Source organism: Protopterus annectens, chromosome 9.part0, assembly GCF_019279795.1.
Source record: "Protopterus annectens isolate FY-2018-M chromosome 9.part0, PAN1.0, whole genome shotgun sequence".
Classification (NCBI taxonomy): Eukaryota; Metazoa; Chordata; order Ceratodontiformes; family Protopteridae; genus Protopterus; species Protopterus annectens.
This window is the reverse complement of record NC_056743.1, coordinates 706,015,196-706,041,971: the sequence shown is the minus strand read 5'-3', so window position 1 is coordinate 706,041,971 and position 26,776 is coordinate 706,015,196. Positions and strand designations below refer to the sequence as shown.

At 39.1% G+C, this 26,776-nt stretch overlaps 1 protein-coding gene across 1 annotated transcript in view; it reads right to left on the bottom strand.

Moving 5' to 3' along the window:
• Nucleotides 1–26,776, bottom strand: part of LOC122811473 (H-2 class II histocompatibility antigen, E-S beta chain-like) — a 354,402-nt gene that overhangs the window by 57,018 nt on the left and 270,608 nt on the right. The window contains exon 3 of the mRNA XM_044083337.1: nucleotides 7,225–7,500. Coding sequence (XP_043939272.1) covers nucleotides 7,225–7,500 — 276 coding nt within the window. The remainder of the gene's footprint in view (nucleotides 1–7,224; nucleotides 7,501–26,776) is intronic.

The following is a 26,776-nucleotide window of genomic DNA, read 5'->3' as shown; positions in this document are numbered from 1 at the left end:
TAAGCAACAACTAACAGTACAAACTATAAAACCAAAAAAATATAGTCAGCTCAGTATATTTGCAGATCAGTCTCTCAGAACGGTGAAACAAAAGTTTCAACAGAGATCTAAGCAACAACTAACAGTACAATCTCTAAAACCAAAAAAATATACTCAGCTCAGTATATTTGCAGATCAGTCTCTCAGAACAGTGAAACAACAGTGTCAACAGAGATCTAAGCAGCAATTAACAAACTCTATAACCAAAAAATATATACTCAGCTCTGTATATTTGCAGATCTGGAAGGCAGTATCTCAGAACACAGGTTCCGGCAATTAAATGTTCTCTTCTCTTCCCTTATTTCACTTTATACCCCAACTCGGACACTTCAGAGCTCTGACCAACTATCCTTGGAAGTCTATAAACCCAAAAGAACTATTGGTCAACATCTGTATAGCTACTGTATTGCCCAATCCTGGAACAAACTACCTTTTTCCATCAGAATGACATCTAAAGCTCATGAATTAAAAAAAGCTCTCAAACGTTATTGGCTAAACTCCTAGACCTGTCCCTGTAAATACCCAACATAACTCCTATCTCTCCTCTATTATCATTTATTTATACTTACTGTTCTCTATAACAGTCTGTCTATACTACTCTACTACATTGTACCCCTTTTCTTACTTTTTGCATCCCTGTGCTTGTTTCCCTTTTCTAATTCCTAATTTCTATGTTACTGACCTTGTTTTCTACCTTTCTTATACTTAACTTCTTTTACACTTCTTTCTGTTCCCCCGTTCTCATCTTCTTCTCCTACCATCTACTCATCCTAACTTATCAGTTTTATTAATGATTGTACTGTTAGTGTATTGTTAGTCTTTATAATATACGGTTAGTTTGTATAATATACCTGTCTATGGTATTTACACTAAGCATTGTTTTCTTAATGCTTGTTTAACCTCTGTTAGTTTAATTATTTGTATATTTTAATGTTTTCTGTATTAGAACTTTTCTCCCTGGGCTTCTGTTCAAAAAGGGCTTATGCACAGTCGGAGATTCCCGGTCATCAACATCAAATAAATAAATAAATGATGATGGTAGGATTAGATACAGAAGGCAGATTAAACTGGAGCTTCCAAAGTTTAATTATGACAGTTCTTGGGTTCTTGTAAGAGTGGATAACGTTGTACTTCAGGAAGTATCAATGAGCAGAAGCATGTCTGAAATGTGAGGGGAGATTGTCAACAACAGGTAATGCAATAACAGGGCCAAGACAGGAATATCATTATCCCCACTTCTGTTCTCCTTTTATGTAAAACCTGAAAATTAGCATGTGAAATAAGACAGTCTGAAGTAAAACAATACAGATGGGGACATGGATAAAAAACCTGCCTTATTGCAGATGATGTAGTATTATACATCACTGACCAAGAAAATGACGTAATGTCTTATTTGAAATGTCAAGAAATTATAATCAGCTTGTGAGTTATAGAATAAATGAAAACAAAACAAAGGCAATGGCACTAAGCTATGTTCTTTCATATGAAGTAGTGCAACAGTTCCTGTTGTTGTGGGGAAGTAAGCATAACAGACATTTAAGAAGTAGGTGAAAAAATAACACACAAAAGATGGTGGAAGAGATTTGGAAGGCAATAATACAGAAATTAATAAATAAGTTGAGGCAATGGATATTACTGATTAGGGATTGGGATATCAGGATTCCGGCAATAAAGCTGTTTCTGGTCCTTTTGGTCTGATATACTTTAGAAGCATATTGTTTCCACGCCACCTCCCAGAAAACTTGGAATAAAATTTAAGAAGAGATGGAAAAAATGTATCAGAAAATAAAACATAAGGAGTAAAATGGGAAAAGCTGATTTTATCAACACCACAGGGAGGACTAGGTAGGTTAGATTTACAGAAATATCACAGAGCTACATAACTGAAACTGATATATACTATTCAAAGCAAAACACATAAAAGCAACTGGGAAAATATGATGATAAGGCATGAAGGAATAGAGTCAAATATAAATGTTTGTGAGTGGAAAGATTACCAGGAAAACAAAACTAAATATGTACAACAATACCTTAATCAGGGTGTGAACCACATTCTGAATCATAAATCTATAAAAGAGTAGAAATTTATGGCATTACCAAGAGGAGGAGTGCCGCTACACAGAAAGCGACCTTTAATGCAACTACACAATAGACGGGGAGGAACCAAGAAGATCCTAGGGCAGAATACAAATTGTGGTGGGGGGTAGATATTTACCTGGAAGTGTTCACATAAGTAACCATTTAAAATGAGTCCCAAAACAAGGAGAATGAATTTCTGAAAAATGGGCTTAACATATACTAAGTCCATGATTGATATTTCCTGGAAAATACCCATTTCTCTGCGGTATGGAGCTCTCATAGTTAGTACCTATAAGTCTGGACACAGTGAGGGGCTTACCCCCAACATCTGAGGGTGCAGGAAGGATTGCCCCCCCCCCCCGCGAAAAGAGAGTTTAAACAAAAAGTTTTGGTCTTGGCATTAACAGTGTTTACATTTCAATAGGGAGTTATTTGCACAGGTATTCTCATACATCAGATAGAATCTTTCACATGTTCCCACTGACTGTTGGGAATTGCTGAAGATATCGACAAATTGGAAGAGGAAATTGAAAACATATTTTCTGGGACTGTTCAGAACTAAGTATCTTCAAACAGAAGTTACAGACATTAACATCTCAGTTAATAGTTGAGCATTAAACCCTCAATAAAGAAATTATGCTGTTAAGTTGAACTAAAGCAACACAATCTAAAGTGAAGTCTTCAGTTATAAGTTTATTACTACTAGTAGCCAAAAACTCAATCACAAGAAAAAGGAAATGTAAAAGCAGTCCAATAATTCAAGAACTTAAAAACAAAATGGAGGAACTCAATGAATCTGAGATGAGAATGGGTTCAGGCAAAACATAATCATGTAATTAGTAAATGGAATAAATGGGAATTGACAAACAAATCTTAGAAAGATGATACTGGGGAAGAACGCTAAGAACGGGTCTATATTAGAAGCACAAAACTGATTTTGAGCGAACACGTAAAGAGCAACACATATTCATCGAACCACTTTTAAACGATTCGATGAATATGTCACAGGGCAAGGAGGTAGTTGCCCTTTCCTTCCCTATAGTGCGATCTCGGAGTTGGTATATTTAGTTAGGGAGGGTGGGGGCGAAGCCCCCACACCTGATTATGGTTTTTAATTTTTATTTTTCCCAAATGGCCACGTGAATTTTTTCACTGGGAAAAAATTTGATTATGTGGCCATTTGCAATTTACAGGTTTTGCGTATTATGTGTCGACTTTTATGTAGTCACACATATGCGCTTTCGTTATTCTGATATAGGCCCCTAAGAACATAAGGAAAGGGAGATATTCATATAGGAACTGTATCCCAAGATATGAGAACAACAAAGAACTTGAAATGGAGAATATTAGCTTCCTTATGGAGGACTGAGTCATTCTGTACATAGTTATTTGTAAAATAACAAAGTCTATTTGTGTAGGACTGGTAATTTGGGACAGGATTTTCAGAGCATTTAGTATGGTGTTGTCATTATTATGTTACTTAAATAATTATGTTAAAGACAAAATCAAATATGGGAAAAAATAAAGGCTGTACAATTGTAAGCGCTGATTTATAGGTAATCAAGTTTGTATAGCCTATGTTAAACTGAAGAGAGAGCTATGTACACACACCATTGTGTATAAATAACACTGCACCATGCATGAGCATTGCAAAGCAGCTATTTGGATTGGAAATTATGATGAATAAAGATTTGAAAATGGAAAAATAATAAAACATTATTTTCAATATTATAGGCAGCACTAGAAAGTGTCTGTATCTTTACACCACTCCTATAGTACAGCTACAGACTTTTCAGGCTAACGTTGAAAGGCTCCAAATCCCTGTTGGATGTTATCACTCAGTAGCTGCACCTTCGTGAATTAGACATCTGCATGCATAATGTAGATTTTGTCTGCATAACCACTACATTGTGGAAAATCTTCACAAGGGACTAACAAAACAAATGTTATGAAACCATCATGTTTAGCACTCAGCTGCAGGCATGTGTGCCAAGTTTAATGTGCTTGTCACCAAAAAAATAAGTAATTTCTTGATGCTACCAGATGTCCAGAAGCCAGACTTGAAAATTAATATTAAAGAGTACTCTAATCGGAAAGAAGGAGTATTACAGACTGTCCTTCTTGTACTAAAACTGCTGTGAAGACAAATGGTTGTCAGGAGAATGTTTGAAAACTAGTTGCCTGGGTCATTTGGTGATGTGCAAAACACACTGTTGCCCTACATACTAGGAATAAGCCACCAAAACTTTTACAACTTTGCATGGCTAAGGATGCATAGATATTCTCTACTGAGAAGCCAGACTCTTGGAGTATTTCTGTTTTAGGACAGAGTGAAAATCCTTTTTGTACATGGAAAATATCCACCTGCTGAAAGGGTTCACCAACAGAGTTTTAAATTCCTGGAGGGTAGATTACTGCGATGGTGAGACTATAGGAGAAGTTGCATCCAATTTCTCTCATGGCTTCACTGCAGTGTAATGCTTCCCTGCATGTGTGCCAGGCAGGTCTATATCACAACGTTGAACTTGCAAAAGTTCGATCGTTGTAATACCAAACTGTTATGTTCAAAACCCAACAAAACCGAAAGCACAGAACAGCAATTTTTTTCCCAGGGGAAAAAAATCACTGTTCCGTGACAAAAAAAAAACTTAACCTTAAACCTAAACTGAAGTGGGGGGAGACGCCACCCACACCCTCCAACATGGGGAGCTGTGCCCCACACCCCCCCCCCCCACTTAAATATACCAACTCCGAGATCACACCATAGTGGAAGAAATAGCAAAGCCCCAAAAATGGCTCACCAATATTTTTTTTCCCTGGGAAAAAAGTTGATGAGCTGTGGCCTCGCTAATTTTCCACTTTCAGGCTTTAGGATTCGATATTACAATGTCCGAACTTGTTTTAGTTCGACGTTGTAATATAGACCCGTGCCAGGCCACTGACATAATGTCTGTCAGTACCACTATTAGTCCTTAGGGAAGTCAGACATGAAAATGCTTTAGAGTCAACAACAGCAGTATTAGTTCTAGTACACATAAGTGAATTAGTTGGTCCTATTTTATCCAAATACTGTGGGTTCTGTGGTTATTAAAATATACCTCCACCTCAGTATACATTTAGGTGTCAGAGGTAATCTGTACTAGAGATCCTGGGCTGGGTAGGGTCCACTTTGAAGATAATCCTTGTGCTGCATAAATCTTTACATCAGGAATAATATCTTCCCCAGCTTAAATTAGCTATATTAAAGAGGTGCGGATATCTAGTGTAGGGCAAGACAGTGACTGTTAAAAAGGTAACTCCAGAGAGTGTCCCTTTTGTGTGTGTGTGTGTGTGTGTGTGTGTGTGTGTGTGTGTGTGTGTGTGTGTGTGTGTGTGTGTGTTCACGTGTATGTGTAGGGGCATGCGTTTGCTAACGCAATGCTTAGGTTAGTGGAGAGGACACTAATGGGGTCAAGTCTGACAGCACAATGTTAGATTTAGAGGCATGATAATGAGCCGATAATGAGGTTATGTTATATGCCTTAAATAAAATAAGAACTTCCACTCTGGTGATTTGCTGTTATAGTTCATGGTTTTTCCTTACATGACTGTAAGAATGTTTACTAATAAAATACCAGTTAAAGCAGATTCAAGATTGCTGTCTAAAGTGCTGTCCTTTTGTCCACAGAGATAGGGTTGTACCTGCCATAATGTTGTCATTGTAAAGGTTTGCTTGTCTTGATCAGGATATGAGCAAATAGTAACACTCAGGTGTTAGTTCTTCTGCTTACCGAACAATGAATAACTGCAAGCCATTGCACAGTCAAGGGCACTTCCAAGATATAGGGGCACTATGTACAATACACTGTGGGTCATGGATACTTACGTTCTACAAGAAATAAGATAAAAATGATGGAGATCCTTCTTCAGAATATGACAGTGTGACAACAGCAAATGCTGGACCCCACTTCGGAATGCAACAAAACTGCTCATGCTTTCTTACTTTATTGACCTTGAATCTACTACTACCCCTACTGCTACATATTTAGTGAACACTTCCTGAGTCCATTTCTAAAGCAAGTTGCTACAAGAAAGGATTGGCTGTTACATGTAATTGTATTAAATGCTATGCTTTGGGGACAGCCTTGTCTGCCAATTTACTTCACTGTAAAAAGCTGTGTGTGTGTGTGTGTGTGTGTGTGTGTGTGTGTGTGTGTGTGTGTGTGTGTGTGTGTGTGTGTGTGTGTGTGTTGTGTGTGAGAGCAAGGAACAATCATGGCATGCTACAACAGATAAACAGAAATATCTTTGATTACCTGAAGAATAGTTTCTGACCTGACAGAGTTTACAGCTGTTGTCAGTTCTTGACATCCCTGTCAATGAATTCTGCTGCAAGCATGGAATAAGGCCTACACAGGTTAGGCCCATACAAATTTTCTCAGTGTATAAACTTTGACTGCATCACTGGCATGGGTTACTTTTTCTTTTAATAATACTTTGCAGTTTATTTCCATAATACCAAAACAAACTCAACAGAAATAAATGATCATGACTAATTAGCCAAGATAAATTTAAGAAAGAGAAGAGAAAAGAAAAGAAAGAAAAAAGGGTGAATAATCCAGAGGGCAAGAACATACTATGGGGGAAGCCTGACAATATCTAAAACATTCAGACACAGTAGAAAGTAAGCTTACTGAGTGGTGCTGAGTTATAGTACCTATCAAGTGTAATGAATACAAGCCAAACAGATTGCTTCGGGTGAGAAACACTGACATCTTTTGGCATGCAGTGAGGAGTAGTGATGGATAAAACTAAAGTGAGACAGTACTATTCCACTGAAAGAGTAATCTATAATTACCAACAGAACTGGCAGAAGATAAAACAAATGCAGTATTCAAACATATTATGAGATAAATGCAAGCAAAGTTTAGTCAATGGACAGAACAGCACAGGGTCTCTGAAGAACAAATGGGGTATACAAATGCAAAATATGGCTAAGCAAACCAGATGGCCCAAAGTATCATGTACTTAGTTTTAGGCAGTCAGTATCAAAATATGTATAATAATATGTATCATCAGTTAAATTTTATAGAAGATTTTAAGATAAGAAAGTTGACAATCACTTACTCCAGTCCACAATCAACGGCTCTTTCAGACTGTCATGATTCACTTTGCAGCTGTACTTTTCTCCAGCCTTTGGCACTGTTTCTAATGTAAGCTGAATTTGGTAAGTCCAGTCTCCATTTTGTATAATCCCAGTGGAAACAACATCATCTTTGACTTCTTCTCCATTCCTCAGCCACTGTATACCCATTTTTGGAGGATAAAATCCACTAACAAAGCACATAAGCATGCTCAGGCCTCCTGAATTTTTGGTGGTTATTATGGCTACTTCGGGAACAACTAAAAATTAAAAAAAAAACATAAATTGAATCATTTTATACATACAGTTATTTTCACTTTTCATCACATATGTACAGATGCTGTAGACATGTTGCTAAGAAGTTGAACCATTCTAATGGTTCTGTTGCCACAGTCCGACTGAAATAACCTGCTTTAACTCCCATTCATTCAAGAAATATTTTTATTTAAAAATAACTGTCAACATTCACCTTGCATGAAATTTTAATCTCATCAATGCAAGAATGATAAGCAAGTAATCATTGACCTTAGAGTTTGTAGTTAATCTTGTAAAGGATAATAACAAACCAATATACTTTTGTAGTAATCAGAAACAAAATACAAAAATAATACCTTGATGGAACTTGTTGGATGCTATTTCAAAGATGCAAGGTTATAAGGTGCTCATAATACTCATATTTAACAAATCAAGAATATTCATGCTCAAAAGATTTTAATTTTTTGAACACAATATAAAATAAGCAAGATTATCACTGACAAAATATTTTTGCAGCCTGTGTTGTCATCCATTTCCTATTTGCATTTCCTAGTCTGTGAAACATGAACAGGCTTTAAATTCCCAGATGGTCTTCATTTACTACATTTACAAAACGATGTAAGAAACATCTCTGTGTGGAAGATTTTCAGTTCATATATATCTAGTTAAATCACTGTATATCAATAAGATCAGATAATGGTAGTAGAAGTAGTGAACGTAAACTCGTCCTAAGTCAAAAAATAATAAAAAATATAATTTGAAATATTATACAGAATTACTAAGTATTCAAAAGTAATCAAAGCAGGGTATACAGTCTGATTCCAGTCGAAAATCCTTTATTAAGTCCTTTATTAAGTACACAGACAAAATAACCTCTTGCTGGGAAATTCAAACAGTTAGGAGTGATGTAAATCCATTTATTTCATAGTATCATAAATAGATAGATAGATTCCTGTAGGAGTCATCAGTATTTAAGCCCTGTTGTAGTTCAGATGCTGAGTCTAGTTTCGAGAAAATTATTTTTTTTTTCTGTTTATATGATGGGAGCTTGAAACAGGAAAAAGTGTTCAGTTTCTTCCTCCTTAAAAGAGAAGCCACATCCCAAAGAGCGGCCCTAATAGCTGACAGGAGTTATTCTTCTGTCATGAATTGCAATTAAAAATTAGAAAATTAAATCTTCTCCTCCTGCTTTATCTTTTTTTTTGAAAGGGGATTCTTCTAATTCTTTGCCATCACAAACTTCCTCATGCTGGGAATCTAACACACATACAAAATCCTCAATGGGGCAGTGTGAAAATATTGTTGGAAGGGAATCACAGAAGTAAAAGGATAATACTAGCTATCACTTGGCGCTTAAACCCAAGACCTCCAGTATACCATGCTGGTGTCACTGGACAGAAATGTGTTAATTTTTTCAATAAAAACTTTATCCTTTCATATAGGAAAATACCATTGTAATTAAGGTCAAGTTACAAATGCAGATGTACAAATACAGAGAATGTCTACTGCTAAGGTGCTGCTAGAATCAGAGAAGTGAAATTACTATATTAGCTTTCATCTGGGACATGAACCCAGGAACTCCAGCATACTGTGAAAATATTACCCTAACAATATCACTAAACAAAATACTCATACACATACATGTTTCACATGCAGCATCATATACACAATACACTAACTCTATCCTCTTACCTAGGCCTTACTCTAACCATAACCTGCAAACACTCATACACACAGACATTTCATCATAAACACCAGCACATGCTCGTGCACACACACACACACACACACACACACACACACACACACACACACACACACACACGTGCAAATATCTGCTTGCCAATTACAGAAACTTGCATGACTGTGTAAACCTTAGATGCCTGATTGTGGTCAAATTAATTCTAAGTACAGAAAAATTGTCATGATAATGTATTTCAGCTCTCCACTGTTAGAACCATGTAGTACTACCTATCAAAATCCCCTTAACACACACACACACACACACACACACACACACACACACACACACACACACACACACCCACACACACACACACACACACACATGCGCACACACACACACACTAAATCCATTGCTTTCCCTAACCCATAGTCTAATCCTAACATGCATACACTCATACATACGCTCCCATCCCTAGTCCTGAACTTTTTGGAATATCTGAAAGTTTTGTCATTAGAAAAAAACATACTTATCATAACACAAGCCCTTCTCCAATAGAAAAGGAACAGTTAATGTTCATACTTTTAACATTTTCTGCTTTCATCAAATGATTGTTTTAAATATAACCACGTATAAATATAAACTCTGATGACAGAACGTAGCTGTGGGGGCCTGCTATGGTTTTGTGTTTAATGACATTAGAAGTGCTATTGTTTTGAGTTGCAAAATCCCAAGGTTTTAGATATTTTGGGGGACAAAATTTGGCTATCAATTAAATGAGATTCGCTTAGAAGTTATTCATAGTAAACCCATCTCTTACACAGCAGAAGAGACAAAGTTAGTAAGACATGCAGATAACCATAAGCTGCTACCAACTCCTTTACACATTCACTGGATCTACTGGACCCACATTAGCCTCATCTTGTCTCTACCAGACCGATGTCCAGAGCTAGTGAGGAAATTGAGGATACTCAATGCAATGTCATACTGTTTCCAGGGAGCTGTCTTGTAAACTCCACTACGACTGCTTTTGCTAAGTGCAAGATCACTTCCATACATGTACAACCTTCTGATCAAGCAGCATACTGTTTGTAGCATGGAGCTTGCCTGGTTCTTAGTGCTATGATTGCAATGATTCCAGGCCTCTCCCCAGCAGCTCCTCACATACACTCATTGAGGCAATTATCAACCCTACCCTACTTTATAACTAAGATGTTGTTTACTTACCTCTTTTGTGATGTCTAAACAAGGCCACTACTGGGATGTGGCAGAGATGGCCATGTTAATCTATATGGCTGAACAAGTCTTTGAATCACTTGGTGTGTAGATGCCTTCCATAAGGAGGCGTAAGGGGAGAGAGAGAGAGAGAGTGCTTGGCTAAATAACATATACCTCTCACCTGCACTGCCTCACTTACATGTAGCATAGCCTCTGAAACTGCTTAACATGGTGCTGCATGTCTAAATGCTAGAGTACCAGTTATGGCTGTCTCTGAATTCCAAATGATAATTGCAAAGTGTACACTTTGTTTACACCTGGTGGCAACTTTTATGAATTCCTCTTGTGTGAATCATGCATGTAAGTTGAGAAAAAAAATAAGTATTTCTTAGCAGTGCTTAATGCAAATCCCAGTTTAAGTCAGATGCTCTGCATTTAAGACTGCATGTTTAGAACATATCATTATGTTCCCAGTTCAAAATGTAATTTCCAGGGGACTTCCAAGATGGCTGCACACTGATCAGCTTGTTTAATTGCTAACTGTCTGGCTGTTGGCAAAGAAAGTAAGGAAAAAATTAACTACATAAGGAGAAGGAACTGGTGGGGAAGAGTCTTGCAGGTGTTCAGCAAAAATCAGTTCAGGTTTTAGTCTTAATACATAAGATGGCATCCAGTAATTTAGAAGAAAAATAAAAAAAGAAATAAAATACATTCAGAGGTGCTTAATATAAGTGAGACACAGAAGGAAAACATATTATCAAATGTCAAAAGTTTGGAAAGAACAGAATAAGCTTTAAGTAGTTATTCAGAACAGATGATACAATTGGAATAGAAAGAAGCTGAAATGAAGGAAACACTGGCTGAATATGAGGGTTCTTAAGAACTGTTTAAAAAAACAGACGAACTATAAGGCAAAGCACACAGGGAAAACCTGATAGTTTTTGTTGTACCAAAGAAACTGGAAGGCGTGCATTGCATTAGTTTTATGAAAGCACAGATAAAGCAACTGGACTGGTATTCCCAAGCAGGATTTGTTAATTGAATGGATCACCATGTGTATGCTCCAAGTTTGGTCATGAGGAAGAAGCCAAGACCTACAGTAGTGAAGATGCAGTCATATCATCAGATAAAGCTGCTCTTGACAAAATTGTGACAGAATGGTAAAGTATGAAACAATTCACTGTACCATAGCAAATGATTATTAAACCTGTTGATTGCATGTTACACTTATTTCTACTTTGTTAGCATGACATTTGAATTAAATGTTTAATGTCTCCTTTATTAGCCTGAAACAGGAATTATATACATAATGTTATGTTTATCTGTACTTCAAATCAGTGTTGCATTGTACAGATACATTCAGTACTGTACAGCTGAAAAGGGTCTTTGAACCATTCCATTTACCACCAGGTGGAAAAAGAGTGAGTTTTTACCTACAGTCAGTGCACACTGAAAAGCAGGTGTGCGATTCATGTTACTGTATCAAGCTGTCTTCAGAATATTGTTTTTCTGAAGGACAGGTTTAGAAGCAGAACAGCTGAAGGAGAAATAAAAAAGTTAACCCAGCAGAAAGTGAGCCAGCAAGTGGAAAGGGATTCTGCTTCTCATTTCTCCAGCAATAGCACAGTCTGTAGACAGAACTTGACAATAAAACCTTTTTCACTATTCCAAAGAAAAACTGAGTGACAGAAAAAAAAAAAAGCAGAGGAGATGACTAGGAAAAAAAACACACATACCTTGCACTTAAATCAATGACCAGTGCTGGGTGGTTAAGATAATGATGAAGAGAACCAGCAAGACAGTGAAAGTATGAAATAAATGGATGAACAGCAAAGTGTTGTATTATAGCATGTAGTTTGGGCACGAAAACTGCACTTCTGCAAGAATATAAAAAAAGACTGAGCACACATGGACTGTGTTAAACTAGTGAGACTTTAAAATATAATTCCCATGCTGTCATTAATGTTCAGAAGGAAAATGAAGGAAATGAAAATGTCACCTTAAAAAATCTATTTTTTGTATTAATATGTGTGTGATAAATTTCTTGATGATAACTGCATATTACACTGTTATATAGGTCTGCACTGTATGCAGAGGTACAGAAGTCTTAACACTGACTGCTGTTAATGTCAGTGATGTTAGGGATGTTGAAGTGGGAATGTACATTTGTCACGTAGTATATCTGGCATTTATACTGTAACAAGAAGAATAGTATCATTTTGTGATCCTGGGCTGCTAGGAGAAAGAGTTTAAAGTGAACTGATCATATGTGTGCATTAAATTATGGTGGCTCCTCTGGTGCCATGCAAGCAGGTGGAAGTATACACTAAAACCATGTAAAATGATAGTTTGCCAGTATTTCAGATGAGTTATATCATACAATTCTAAAATCATAGTTTGGTCTTTTTTATCTACAAAGAACTGCAGTTTCAGAAGCACTGTCTGCTGCAAAAGCAATTAATCAATAAATTACTTAATTGTGAACACTAAAATGATTACAGAAAAGAGAAGTCATAAGCAGTTCAGTGAAAACAAATGAAGTCCAATACAGTGAAGGGAATATAAGCAGATGCATTATTAGTAGTGTCAACCACTTCAGTATAAATCACAACAATGCAAAATCTATCCATTTAATGGTAGACAGGGCAGTCTTCTTTGACAATAAAAATCAGTTAACTGAGAGTATTCAAGTTGTTTTACACATTTAAGAGAAGTTGAGTGGGAAAAAAGGGTGATATGGGTGCAAGATTGAACACAAGCTCTAACATGCAGTTTTAGGATGACTGAACCTAACTTTAAAATGGGTGGAGTCTGTTAGGGTAGCTGTTTATCTGGGATATCTGTCCATATATGAAAGGGTAATGTTTCTTTTTGGAAAGTGAATATAGCTGTGTGTGCTTGGTGTGAGATGAAAGGTGTTTGGGTTAAAATGAAAATGCATATAGTTTTTTTATATTTTTGGGTGTTTTTTCAGTGAAACAAAAAGTCTTGGAAGTGTGATATGGGTCAAATGTAGACGGGAAGCTGCAGCTGCATATAAGGTCAGCCTGCTAAACATTAATACGTGCATATAAGTTACAAGTTGGAAACATATATTAAAAAATTGTCATGTAGGATATGTAAAAATAATATTAACTTAGAATGACTTATTAATTACATCACTGAATGTGAATGGTACCACAGGACTGGACAAAAAGCAAAGAGTGCTGAATGCTATTAAGAATGCAGGGTACAAATAGTAGATGCAGAGAAGGCATTCAAAAGAGTTAGCTGGGATTCTATGAGTACGCCAATGGCAGAACAGTGTTAAATAGAAATTAGCATGCGAATATGGTAAAGAAGGGATTTCAGAATGGTTAATCAACAGAGTATCAGGGACAAAGGAAAAAAAAGTTAATAATACTGTTTATGAGAGGGTCTCCAGTAGTGATAAAGGAAGAGAAGAAAGACAACAGTGGTAGATTTGCAGTAATAAGGGATTGCTGGCAGAGAATGAGGAGGATTACATTGGTATATAATTATATGCCACCTGAAACTTGGGGCTTAAGAGCATTATGGAGGAGGTAATTAACTTCCAGCAGGGAATATTATTCATGGGTGCGGACAGCAACCTGATATGCAATGGTGAGGTTGTATCAGGGGAACCCAGAAAGGAAAATATAACAAAAAGGGCAGACTTATGAAGAACTGTATGAGATTTAGAATGGAAGATATGAAATTACTAGCAGGGACTCAGAATTTACATATTATTCCCTGAGGCACAATTATTGGATTAGATTAGACAAAAATTATATTTCCAAGAGTAGGTGTATTTAATTGAAAGCTTTAAAACATGTCCAGTAACTATTTTAGATCACGTACCTATAAAGACTAATATAAAGACACATGGCAATGAAGTAAAAGTATGACACTGGCACTTTCCTACTTATCTATTAAAAAGAGGGGTGATTAAGAAATGGGTAATGAAAATCATTCAAGAGTTGTCAGGGAAGGTATAACTTAGTTCAGAAGGGTTAGCTGAGGAGTGGGATAAAATAAAAACTGAATTTAAAATATGGTAGAAATGACAGATAAAGAGACAAGGGAAAGAAGTAATATGAATGATTTAGAGGGATTATCAAAGGTTAAAGTGTTGCATATGAAGGGGGAAGTTTGTAAACAAGAAGAGAACAGAAGCAATTGCTGAGTGCTAAAGAAAAAATAAGGAATTATTGGCAAACATGTATGAGTTTAGAAAGGTCCCTTTTAAGCAATTATTTTTTTATAGCAACTCCAGAGGGGGAAAAAACTATTAGCACAGGAACTTAGTGAAAAAAGAAAGGGGTGCTCCTAAACTTAGGGAGCTTTTGACTACAAAATTAACCAGATACCTTATAGAAATATTAGAGATATTTCATAAATTTGATGAAAATCTGTATAGAGCAGCAGAATAGGGTAACTAATAAAAGACACAAATGGAAATATTTATGGAATAGCTAAATATGTCAAAATAAGAGGAAGATGAGGTTCAATAATTAAAAGCTAAGATGGGAGAGGATGAGATTAAAAATAGTGACATATAATCAATCAACAATGAAATCCCCAGGAACAGATGGCATTCCTTTAGAAGGATGGAAGCTACGAGGGCAGAAAGCAATAAAAAACTGGAATGTTTTGTTTAACAATGTCTTAAAAAGGGGTGACATTACAGGAATCTTGGAAGAAAGCTGTGGTTGTTGTACTACCCCATGAGGACCATAACTCTTTATATTCAAATTCATATAGACTAGCTTCAGTTCCAAATTATAATTATACAGCATTAATGTCTACACTAGCTAATGTATTGGCTGATGATAATTGTGGTTTTGTGGAGAGGTGGCAAATATTTAACAGGATTAACAGAGTGATGATCCAGACAGATGCAGAGTGCAAGAGTATTCCACTAATGCTGGTCTTGATGCACAAAAGGCAATCAAAAAGCTAGTTGGAATTTTATGAGTAAGGCAATGACAGCATTTGCATTTCCTAATAGAATGATAAGGTTAATTAGGAAGCTATATAACAGATCAGTGGCAAGATTCAAGACAGGAGTGTACCTCTCTGATAAGTTGTGTTTGAACAAAGGGACCAGACAGGGTGTCCTCATTCTCCTTTGTTATTTGCTTTATACTTTAGCCATTGGCAAATAAAATAATGGGATCACAAATTCAAGACCATAACTGGTATGTTACTCAAGAAAAATTACCCTTATTTGCAGATATTAATTTATAGGTTCATAGGTTCATACTAGGCTATCTGCCCTAGGGCATTTATAAGCCTAGCCAGAGTTGTGTGGGTTTCACCACCCCTTAGGTTGAAGAATACTATACCCATTAGTTTGCCGTGCCTCTGTCCAGCAGTGATACAGAGATGATCCCCGGGGGAAAACCTACGATCTCCCATCCACTGGTCAAGATTCCTCTTGAACAGAGCCAGCGAGGTGCTCTGTCTCACATGGACCGGGATTCTGTTCCACAGCATAGGGAGTCTCTGGGTGATGAATCTGTCCCTCCAGCACGTCCTATTTATATCCATGTTGAGGTTTAAGTCTCTTGCTCTTGTGGCTCTGGTGGATATGGATTTTTTGAGGTGGAGCATGTCCATTAATTCCGGGTTGGACATGGCCTTGTATGTCAGGCACAGGTCACCTCTGAGCAGACGGTATGCGACTGAATAGAGCTGGAGTTTCTTCAGTCAGGCAGCATATGGCATATTTTGAGCCCATTATCCTTTTGGTGAGGAACTTTTGGGGTCTTTCCAACTGCTGCAGGTGTCGGGTAAGATACATTCCGAATGGGGCATTGTACTCAATCATTGGTCTGATAAGTGAAGAGTACAGGGGAACAATGACCTCCCTTGATCTGGATGTGAATCCCTTCATAATCAGGTGGGCAATGTAGAAGGTCCTCCTAACCACTTTGGCAATGTGAGTGTCAAAAGAAAGGTTACTGTCAACTTGGGTCCCCAGGTCCCTGATAACCTCTTCTGTGCTTAATGGATTGCCACCTATGTGGTAACTTGGGGTTACCTTGTTTTTACCAAAGGGTATGACTATACATTTTTTGGCGTTTAGCTTAAGGCCATGGCTCTGGCACCAGATATCCATTTCTATGAGACCTCTCTGAAGGATATCTGTGTCTGATGGATTTTCAACTATGGCGCCCAGTTTGCAGTCATCTGCAAACTTTGTCAGCCACGATCCTCCTACGTTTGCCTGCACTTTTGAAAAGTAGATGCCGAACAAGAGGGGGCCCAGGACTGAGCCCTGTGGGACACCGCTTGTGACCGGCTTGGAGTCTGACATGGCACCAGCAACTCTAACCCTGTGGGTTCTGTCCTTGAACCAGTTTGCAACCCATCTTGTGACATATGGGTTTACATTTAAGCTGGTGAGCTTTTCTATGATACCCAAGTGGGGTATTGTGTCGAAAGCTTTTGCAAGGTCAAGGTAGGCTGTGTGAACTGCCTTACCCTCATCAATGGCCTTGGTGACTGTTTCAAAAAAGTCGACCAAGTTCAACAGGCATGATCTGCCCTTGACAAAGCCGAATTGGGTAGGATCTAATGTCTGTAGGTCCCCTATGTCTTTATTTATGAGTTCCATTATGATCCTCTCCATAGCTTTGCAGACCAGGCTTGTTAAGCTTATGGGGCGGTAATTACCAGGGTCCGTAGAAGCACCGCCTTTGTGGAGTGGGACCACAGTTGCCGTCGCCACTCTTTGGAGTGCATTATCCTGTGGTAAGGCTAAGATTAAACAGCAGCCTTATGTGTGGGTTTAGTTCCTTATTGAGTTCATGTAGCACACAGCCGGGGACACCATCCGGTCCCATTGATGCTGTGTTTTAGCTTTAGAGAGCAGCTCTCACCTGGGCATTTGAGATGATTGGGAGGCTACACTCTGCTGAGATAGATATTTCTCCTTTTGGGGGGGAGGGAGGGGAGAAATTTGCACTGAACCTGTCTGCCAGTATGTTTGCAGTGTCTGTGGGTTCAGTGATTTTTGTATCATTTTGGACTAATTCTGAGCATATCTGGGAGTTTCCACCCAGGTTTCTAACATAGCTAAAGAAGGCCTTATGATTGTCTTTTGAGTCCTTGGTGATTTTTCTCTCAAAGTTGGCCTTGGATGATTTTATGACTGATCGTAGTTTTTTACTAGTATTGATCAGAGATGTCTTCTCTTTTAGGGATTTTGCTCTATCTTGTAGTAGCTTTCTCCTCTTGTTGTAAAGTTTGTTTATGGCTGGGGTCCATCAGATCGGGCGCTTGCCTTTGGGATTGCTTGATCCATGCAATCCTGGAGGTGCTCGTAGAAAGCATTTGTAAGGGATTCAGCAGCGTGGGTTGTGGTTTCCAATGGCTCAGGGGCCTTGAAGGATACCACACCAGTCTTAAGAAGTGTGAAGTTGGCTTTTGAGAAGTTCTTCACTGTGGTTTTTTTGTTGGGGGGGGGGGCGGGATGTGGATTTCCAGTGAGATTAGTTTATGGTCTGATCTCACCAATGAGGGATATACTTCCGGTGTGGAGCATTTTGTCCCCATGTTTGTGATGATCAGGTCTAGTATATTTTCACCTCTTGTGGGAATGGTGACAAGTTGTTCCATAGCATTTGAGTTAAGAACTCCAGGAACCTTTGGGCTAGGGTATTGGGGCTTGAGTAATGTTCCCAGTCTATGTTTGGGTAGTTGAAGTCACCCAATATGATGGTGTTTGGAGAGACATTTATACTCTCCAGTGTCTTCAGGAAGGCTGTGTGTGGTTCCTGAGTTTGAGAGGGTGGCCTGTAACATGCTACAAACTGTAGAGCAGTTTTGCCTATAGTTAATTGCACCTGAATGGTCTCTGATGCTTTGTGAGTTACCACCAGCCTGGAGGTGTGGGTATCCTTGATGAATATGGATACACCCCCTCCTTTTGTGGTATGGTCCGGGTTTTGGGGCCGGAACGCATGATATGAGGTAAAACCTGATAGTGCCGGGGTGCTCTCAGGAGCCTTGAACCAGGTTTCAGTCACAGCACAGACATCAATGTTCTCCATACTGAGGAGGGCTTCGAGGGCGTGCATCTTGAGATTTAGACTTCTGACATTGAGCAGCATTACCCTTAGTTTTTTTCCATTATTGTTTTCTAGGGCGGTGGGTTTAGAATTTGAGCCTTGTCTAAAAAAGGCACTATGGGGGTGGCAAGAGCCTTTGCCAATATCCGGAAACCCAGGGGTGACAGGTGCAAGCTGTCCCTTGCAAAGCAGCGTGGCTTGTCAAGCATGCCATTCCAGGCAGACAGACATTGGATCCCCTTAGAATGACACCAGAAATTAAGCCAATTATTAAAACTGATAATTTTGTCTCTGTATTGTGGCATCATTCTTGGTGAAGGTAGGATACTGCTCAGGGTCAGGGTCATACCAGCCTGGGTTACATAATCTGAGAGCTCCTCTATGTCTCTTTTCATGTAGTCCAGGGAGGTATGTCTCAGGTCATTCACACCGGCATGGACAATGACTGAGTCATACTTGTACTTGCTGTGGAGTGACCTGAGTGCTTGTGTTATGTGGCAGATTCTAGCGCCCGACAGGCAGCTTACTGTGACCCTCTCCTTGTTCAGTCTGGTGAGTGGGACATCAGTGTGTCTGACTATGGAGTCACCTATGACAAGTGTGTCTGGCATTGTGTTTGGCCTTAAGGGCTGTGACTGATTTGCACACTGACTTTGTGATCTATGTGTTGCTTGTGTTATGTCATGAGGTGGCAGTTGTTTGGGTGTCTGCTTTGTTCTTGATAAATCCAGAAAAGGACATTTCAGTGTTGTGAAATATTCTGAAACAGTTTCAATTTGGTTAGGATCTTAAACTAATAGGTTCTTAGGTGTGTACTAAGCTAATGGTCCTGAAGTCTTTACAAGCCTAGCCCATAGAAGTGCCCTGGCATCATGCCGCCCGATGTTAGTTCCCAGTGCCTCTATCAAGTAGAGCCACTGGAGTGATCCCCGGGTTGAACTTTCTATTTCCCATCCACTCATCAAGATTTCTCTTGAAGAGGGCTAGTGAGGTGCTCTGCTTGACATGTATGGGAAGTCTATTCCAGAGCATGGGCAGTCACTGGGTTATGAACCTGTCCCTCCAGCATGTTCTGTCGGTTGTGGTAATGAGGTTGAGGTCTCTGGAGCCTGTGGTGTGGAGAGATTGGGATTTCTTTAGATGTAGCATTTCTAACAGAGCTGGGTCAGACATGGCTTTGTAAGTCAAGCAGAGATCACCTCTTAGTAGATGATATGAGACAGAGAATAGCTGGAGTTTTTTGAGTACGTCCATGTAGGACATGTGTTTAAGGCCTAGGATGCTCTTCATGAGGCACTTTTGTGGCCTTTCCAGCTGTTGCATGTGTCTAATGAGGTACATGCTGAATGGGGCATTATACTTGATGATTGGCCTAATGAGGGAAGAGTAGCGAGAGATGTTGACCTCTTTCTTCCTGGATGCAAAACCCTTGGCAATGAGATGTTCCACACAGAAGGACTTTCTTACCACAGTGGCAATGTGGTAATCAGAGAGGTTGCTGTCAACCTGTGTTCCCAGATCTCTTATAATACCTTCAGTGTTCAGTGGGTTCCCATCGATGTGGTAATTAGTGGGAACTGAGTTTTTCCCAAAGAGGGTGACAACGCATTTTTTGGCATTAAGCCTAAGGCATGGTTTCAACACCAGTGACTGGTCTCAGTGAGGCCTTTCTGTAGGATGTCTACATCACTTGTGGAGTTAATGGCTCCTAGTTTGCAGTCATCTGTGAACTTGGTCAGCCAGAGTCCCTCCATGTTGGCCTGGACTTCTGAGAAGTAGATGCCAAACAGAAGAGGACCCAGGACCAATCCCTGTGGGACTCCACTCATGACTGGTCGGCATTCTAACATGGAGTCCATTACTTTCACACTGCGGGTTCTATCTGTGAGCCAATTTGCAACCCACCTAGTGATATAGGGGTTGATGCCAAGTTTGGTGAATTTACCAATAATTCCTGAGTGGAAAATGGTATCAAAGGCATTGGCCAGATCAAGGTAGGCTGTATGAACTGCCTTGCCCTCATCCGCAGCTCTGGTGACTGACTCAAAGAAGCCAACCAGGTTGAGCAGGCATGATCTACCTTTCACAAAACCAAATTGTGTGGGATCTAGAGTTTGGAGATTCCCTAAATCCTTGTTAATTAGGTCCATGATGATGCGCTCCATAGCCTTACATATCAGACTCGTCAGGCTAATGGGGTGATAATTCCCAGGGTCTGTAGTCGCTCTCCCTTTATGGAGAGGGATGACTGTAGCAGTGCGCCATTCAGTAGGGACAAAGCCTGAGGTGAGGCTGTAACTGAACAGGGCACACAGATGTGGTGCCAGTTCACTTTGTAGTTCATGTAGAACACATCCAGGGATATTATCAGGTCCCATGGAAGCTGTATTCTTGGCCTTTTTATTTATTTATTTTTATTTTACATTTGTTGACTGGGCTAGTCTAACTGGATATATGTCCATTTTCAGTAGAGGCCCGGGGAGAAAAGCTCCAAGATAAACTAAATAAAAAAAAAACTTAAAAATCATTTTAACTAGAAGAAGAATAAAACACATTGAGATATACATTGCAAATTACAAAATAAAACCTTGGAAGGATAAAAAGTAATAAGGTAACTATGTAGATGCATACATTATGCACTATGCTTCTAGCAGGTTATAATATGGAAATCAGTGAGGACAAAGCAAAGAGCTTTAGAGCTAGAAAATTTATAGTAAAGTAGTATGAAAAGGAGGTGATTACACAATAAAGAAGGACAAGTGATGAAACAGTAATTATGTAAAATATGCAACTAGAGTATAGAAGAAAGAAAAATCTTCTGTAAAGAGAATTTAGAGAGACAGAGGATAGTATGGCTAGAGAGAGAGACTTTGCTTAGTAGTGAAGAACTTTGTTTACTAATAAAGAAAATGTAATTGTTCTAGAGTAGTGTAAAAGGTGGTATTTATAGGTTAAGAAAATAAAATAGTACATATGTAGTCAGTTGTGGCAGAAACTTAGGTAAATCTTGTTGGCTAGATGCCTAGTCTGGTTTAGAACAGGGGCACAGCCAGTGTATTGTTAGATAAAGTTTCAGTTTGTTTTTGAAAAGTGAGGGAGAGGGGAGAGAGGAAAGATCACTGGGGAGAAGATTTCAAGTTTTCCCAATAGCATTAGAGAAGAGAGATTCTCCAGCCTTGTTATTGGGTTTAGAGGTATGTACAAGGTTTTTGTGAGAGGAACGTAGGGATTTCAGATTTATATATGGTGTGATGAGGGTGGATAGAATAGGAGTAGAGGAAGGTGTATAAAGGGTTTTTTGGGCAATGGTTAGTTGGTGGAGTTTAATCACGTTTTGTAGTTCCAGCCATCCTAGCTGTTTTATATTTATGCAGTGGTGGATTCTGTAGGGGTTACCTGTAGCAAACCTAGCAATATTGTTATAGGAAGTTTCTAGTTTGTTCAGGTTCTTTTTTGAAAGGTTAGTAAAAATTGGTGATGCATAGAGGAGAGTAGAGATTAGATGAGTGTGTGCTATAGTTGTTCTAGCAGTGGGGGAGAGGAAAGGTCTAATCCTATATAGGGAGCCCAGTTTTTTGTTAACAGTTTTTATTGTATTATTGATATGGGTGCCAAAATTGAGGTTGTCATCTATGATAATGCCCAGAAGTTTGGTGGTTGGGTCTGGTGATATAATGGTACCATTAGTGGATTTAATTGAGAAATCAAATGGAGATGAATTTTGAGTTGGAGTAAAGAGGAGGAGTTTAGTTTTATTAGGGTTCAAAAGAAGGCAACGCTGTGTAAACCATTGTTCAACTATGTTAAATGTGTTCTGGGTAAGAGAGAGAAGTTCAGATTTGTATTTGGCTGCACATAAAAGTGTGGAATCATCAGCATATTGTATGCAAGTGGCTTGGGGAATGGCTAGATGAAGGTCATTAATGAAAATTGAAAAGAAAAGAGGCCCTAGTATGGACCCGTGATGGACACCTATGGTAACTGGCTGAAGGGTAGAGAGTGTCTTATCCCACATTACTGCTTGTTGTCTATTGTCGAGGTAGGACTGGAACCATTTTAAGGAAGGTGTATCTACAGAGAGGGATTTGAGTATGTTTATGAGAATCTGGTGATTGACCATGTCAAAAGCTTTAGACAGGTCAATGAAGAGTACAGAGGAAAGGTAATTAAGGTTGCGGTTTTTATTTATACAATCTGTAAAGGACAGGAGGGCAGTGGTGGTGCTATGTGAGGGTCTAAAACCATGTTGACAGCTGGAAAGTAAGTTATTTTTGGTTAAGTGTTCAAGTAGTTGCTTATGGACGCATTTCTCCATGATCTTTGCCAGAGGTGAAAGAAGGGCAATAGGACGGTAATTAGAGAGTTCAGTGGATTGTCCACCTTTATGAAGAGGTATGAGATGAGATACTTTCCATAGGCTGGGTATTTGAGCTTCAGTGAGAGTCCTATTGATCAGAATAGAAATGGGATAAGCTATAGTTTTGGCTGATAGCCGTAGGAAGTCGGCTGGTAGTTGATCTGTAGAAGGAGAGCAAGGTTTAAGTTTTTGTAATAGGGTCAGAATATATGAAGTTGGGATGGGTTGTAAATGAAAAGGAGGAGGTGGGGTAGAGTTATAGGAAGGGAGATTAAAGATACTGGGTGATAGCTGAGAAGCTAGAGTTTGGATAGTATTAGTAAAATAGGTATTAAATGTGTTGGCTGTATTGATGAGGTTATTATGGCCAGTATTTTGAGGGTTAGGAGTGGACGATTTACCTGGATGGAGTAATTGGTTAATGCTAGTCCAGAATTTATGAGAATTGTTTTGATGTGGTTGTTGGAATTTTAGGTAGTAATTTTGTTTATCTGAGAGTATAGCTTTCTTAGTCTCATTTCTTAGTTGTTTGAAGGTTAGGTGGTCGGATGGGTTTTTAGTCATTCTCCATTTTGCCCAGTATTTGTTTCTGAGATGCATTTTGTGTTTAGTTAATTTAGAAAGCCATGGGGCAGACTTGGTTTTAACTCTAATAGATCTGGTTGGTGCATGTTGGTTAAGAATGGCTAGGAAGTTAGAGTTAAAGTAATTGATGGCTTCTTCTAAAGGGAGATGGTTTAACGGAGACCAATTACAAGTTCTTAGTTCTTTTTCAAAGAGCTCAGGGTTAAAGTTCTTTTTGGTTCTGATATTTTTAACAGATGTTGAGTCGGGAGAGAAGGTTTTGTGCCTAGTAATATAGGTGAGTGAGTGGTCACTTATATTATCAGGGAGGGTTCCTGAGTCATAGTTATTAGGGTGATTGTTAATAAGAATCCAGTCTAATATAGTTGATTTTTGGTTAACTTTATTGGTCCTGGTGGGGTATGTAATCATTTGTGAAAAGCCATATAGGTTAATATGGATTGTAGGGAGGTTGCTACAGTAGCAATTCCAGTCAATATTCATATCTCCCAGGATTATGTTTTCTTGGGGTAAATGTTGGAATAGCCAACAAAGAATATGTTCCATAGTGGCAATGTTATCGCCAGGAGGAAGATACATACAGATGATATTGATAGATTTAGCATTGTTGATATGAAGTTTGGTGAGGAGAATTTTAGCATTAGTATCTAGTGGTAATTGGCAGTTGTAGGTGGATAGCTGTAGGCCTGATTTAAATAGAATAGCTACTCCTCCACCCTTCTTAGCTACTCTGTCAAGTCTTAGTATGTTATATCCAGGTGGAAGAATTTTGTTGTCTTTGGTAGTAGGTTTTAGCCAAGTTTCAGTAAGACAGAGGATATCAAAGGCATATAGTTCTACTAGGGCTTGGAGTTGGGATACTTTGTTGTTTATGCTACGTATGTTGAGGTGGGCTAGTTTGAGAGAGTTAGATAATTTATTAGGGGAATTAATAGGGTAGTAATTGTGGTTGGGGAGAGTAAGAGATGTTTTATTTGGACCTGGGTTAGGGTGGATATCTCCATATTTTAAAGAGAGTAGTAGTCCTATATAGCTAGGGTTATTGATTTTGTTATATGAAAATGGATTTTTACTGGAATTGAATATGTTATATTTGATATATTTATTCTGTGATACTTTGCAAGTTGGTAGTTGGGTGAAGATGTTATATTAGCATGGCTAAGAAGCAGTGGTATCAATAGAGCATTGGTTTCCTTGTTATGGTAGTGAAGATTAGGATGTAGGGGATATTCATAGGTGGTGAGTAAATATGATAGGATAAAAGAGAATAGTAGTAGTGGTGTCAGTAAAAGTATGATGTAAGGTGTAGTAGGTGGTTTATACATTGTACAAAGGCTATTGGATATGTATAGCTAAATTTTGTGAGATATAAAGAGTGAGGATAGAGGAGTGAGCAGGGTAAGGTATGGTAGAAGGATGTGTAAGTAGAAGTTGGGTCAGAGAGATATAAGAGTGCAAAGTGTGATTGGGATAAGTAGGAAGAGAAGAGGAATGGTTATCCTTGTTGAGGTGAAATTGGAGAAAGGAAGAGGTGTGGTTAAGGTAGTATAAGAGTAGGACCCCTGGGGGTGGGTGGGAATTGGGGGTAGGGAGGGGAGTGGAGTGAGCCTGCAGGGCGAACGGAGTGGGTACAAATCCAGAAGCAGTAATCAGGAAACAATCAGCAAGATTGACTCCAAAGGTGAGTATAAGAAGCCAGGAAAGGGAACAGGATAGAGAGAAAAATAAACCTAAAATGGGTGGGTAGGGACAGAAGAAGTAGAGGGTAAAGTTGGAGGACTAGTTATAAGGAAAAAGAGACAGCAGGAAACTAATTATTGTGAATGTTTGAGACTAGGAGATAGAATAAGAGAGAAATAGCTGAGGTAAGGTTGCCCCCTAGTGGGCAGGTCTGATAAATTGCAGGCTAGGTAAGAGAGGGAGTTTGAGTTCTACAAAGAAGGCTGGTGAGATAGGGAGTAAATTTCCTTATAGTTTTAAAAAAAGCGGGTGAGAGGACAGTGTCTAAGGTGAAGCAGGGGGGCAGGGGGGCTGCTGGCTGTCCTAGCTCAGGGCTTTCTCTAACCTATGTAGTAGGGGAACCACAGTAGAAAGACTTTCTGTCAAGAAGTTAGTCCACAAACATACTTGCAGCTTTAACCTGTGCTGCGGTAATGCTGGGTGACTGGCATTCCTCTGGTATTGTGATTGATCCTTTGGGGCGAGAGGGGTAAAGCTGGCACTGAATCTGTCGGCCAGTGTGTTGGCAATATCTGTTGGTTCAGTATAGAAGGTACCATTGTGCAGTAACTCAGTACAAACCTGGGTATTGCTGTGGAGATTCTTGACATAACTATAGAAGGTTCTGTGGTTGTTTTTAGTGTCTGCCACAATTCTGCCTTCATAGCTGGCTTTAGAGGTTTTGATGAGGGATCTCAACTTTTTGTTGAGGCTAATAAGGGAGTTTTTCCAGTCTTGGGACTTCACCTTTTTCTGCAATAGTTTCTTCCTTGTGTTGTAGAGTTTATTTATGGCAGAGGACCACCAGATTGGCTTCCTTTTTCTGGAGGAGAGCATCTTGGTTCTCTTGGGTATGGCCAGTTCCATGCATTTATGTACATATTCGTACAGTGCATTGGTGTGTGATTTGTCAGTTATCCATCTATTTTCTATTGACATGGTTGTCATGAATTTAGCCACCTCTGTTTTTAGGAGCCCAAAGTCAGCTTTGGAGAAGTTTTTCATGGTGGTTACCTTTTCAGGGGGTGTGGGTGAGATGTGCATTTCCACAGTGATTAGTTTGTGGTCGGATCTAACCAGGGGGGAATTGACTTTTGTTGTAGAGCAATGGTTGCCCATGTTAGTAATATCCAGGTCAAGGATGTTGCTTCCTCTAGTGGGGGTAAGAATGAGCTGGTCCAGGGCATTGGAACTGATGAATTCCAGGAAGCGTTGGGCCAGTGTATTGGTACATGAGTAGTTTTCCCCAGTTGATGGAGGGGTTGTTGAAGTCACCTAGTATGAGAGTATTGGGTTGGTCCCTAATAGTTTCTAGAGTGTTTAGGAACGTGGATTGAGAGTCCTGGGACATGGTTGGGGACCTATAGCAGGCTACCACCTAAATCGCCATCTTACGCAATGTTAGTTGTACCTGAAGTATCTCAGATGCAGTATGCTGGGCTACTAGTCTAGAGGTGTGCATATCCTTTATGATGGAGATACCACCACCTTTGGAGCTTCAGTCCATGTTCTGGGGCCAAAAGGTGTGGAATGAGGTATAGCCTGGTAGTGCAGGGATGCTTTCTGCTACTTTAAACCAGGTCTCCATTACAGCACAGATGTCAATGTTCTCCATTGTGAGGAGTGCTTCAAGCAAGTGC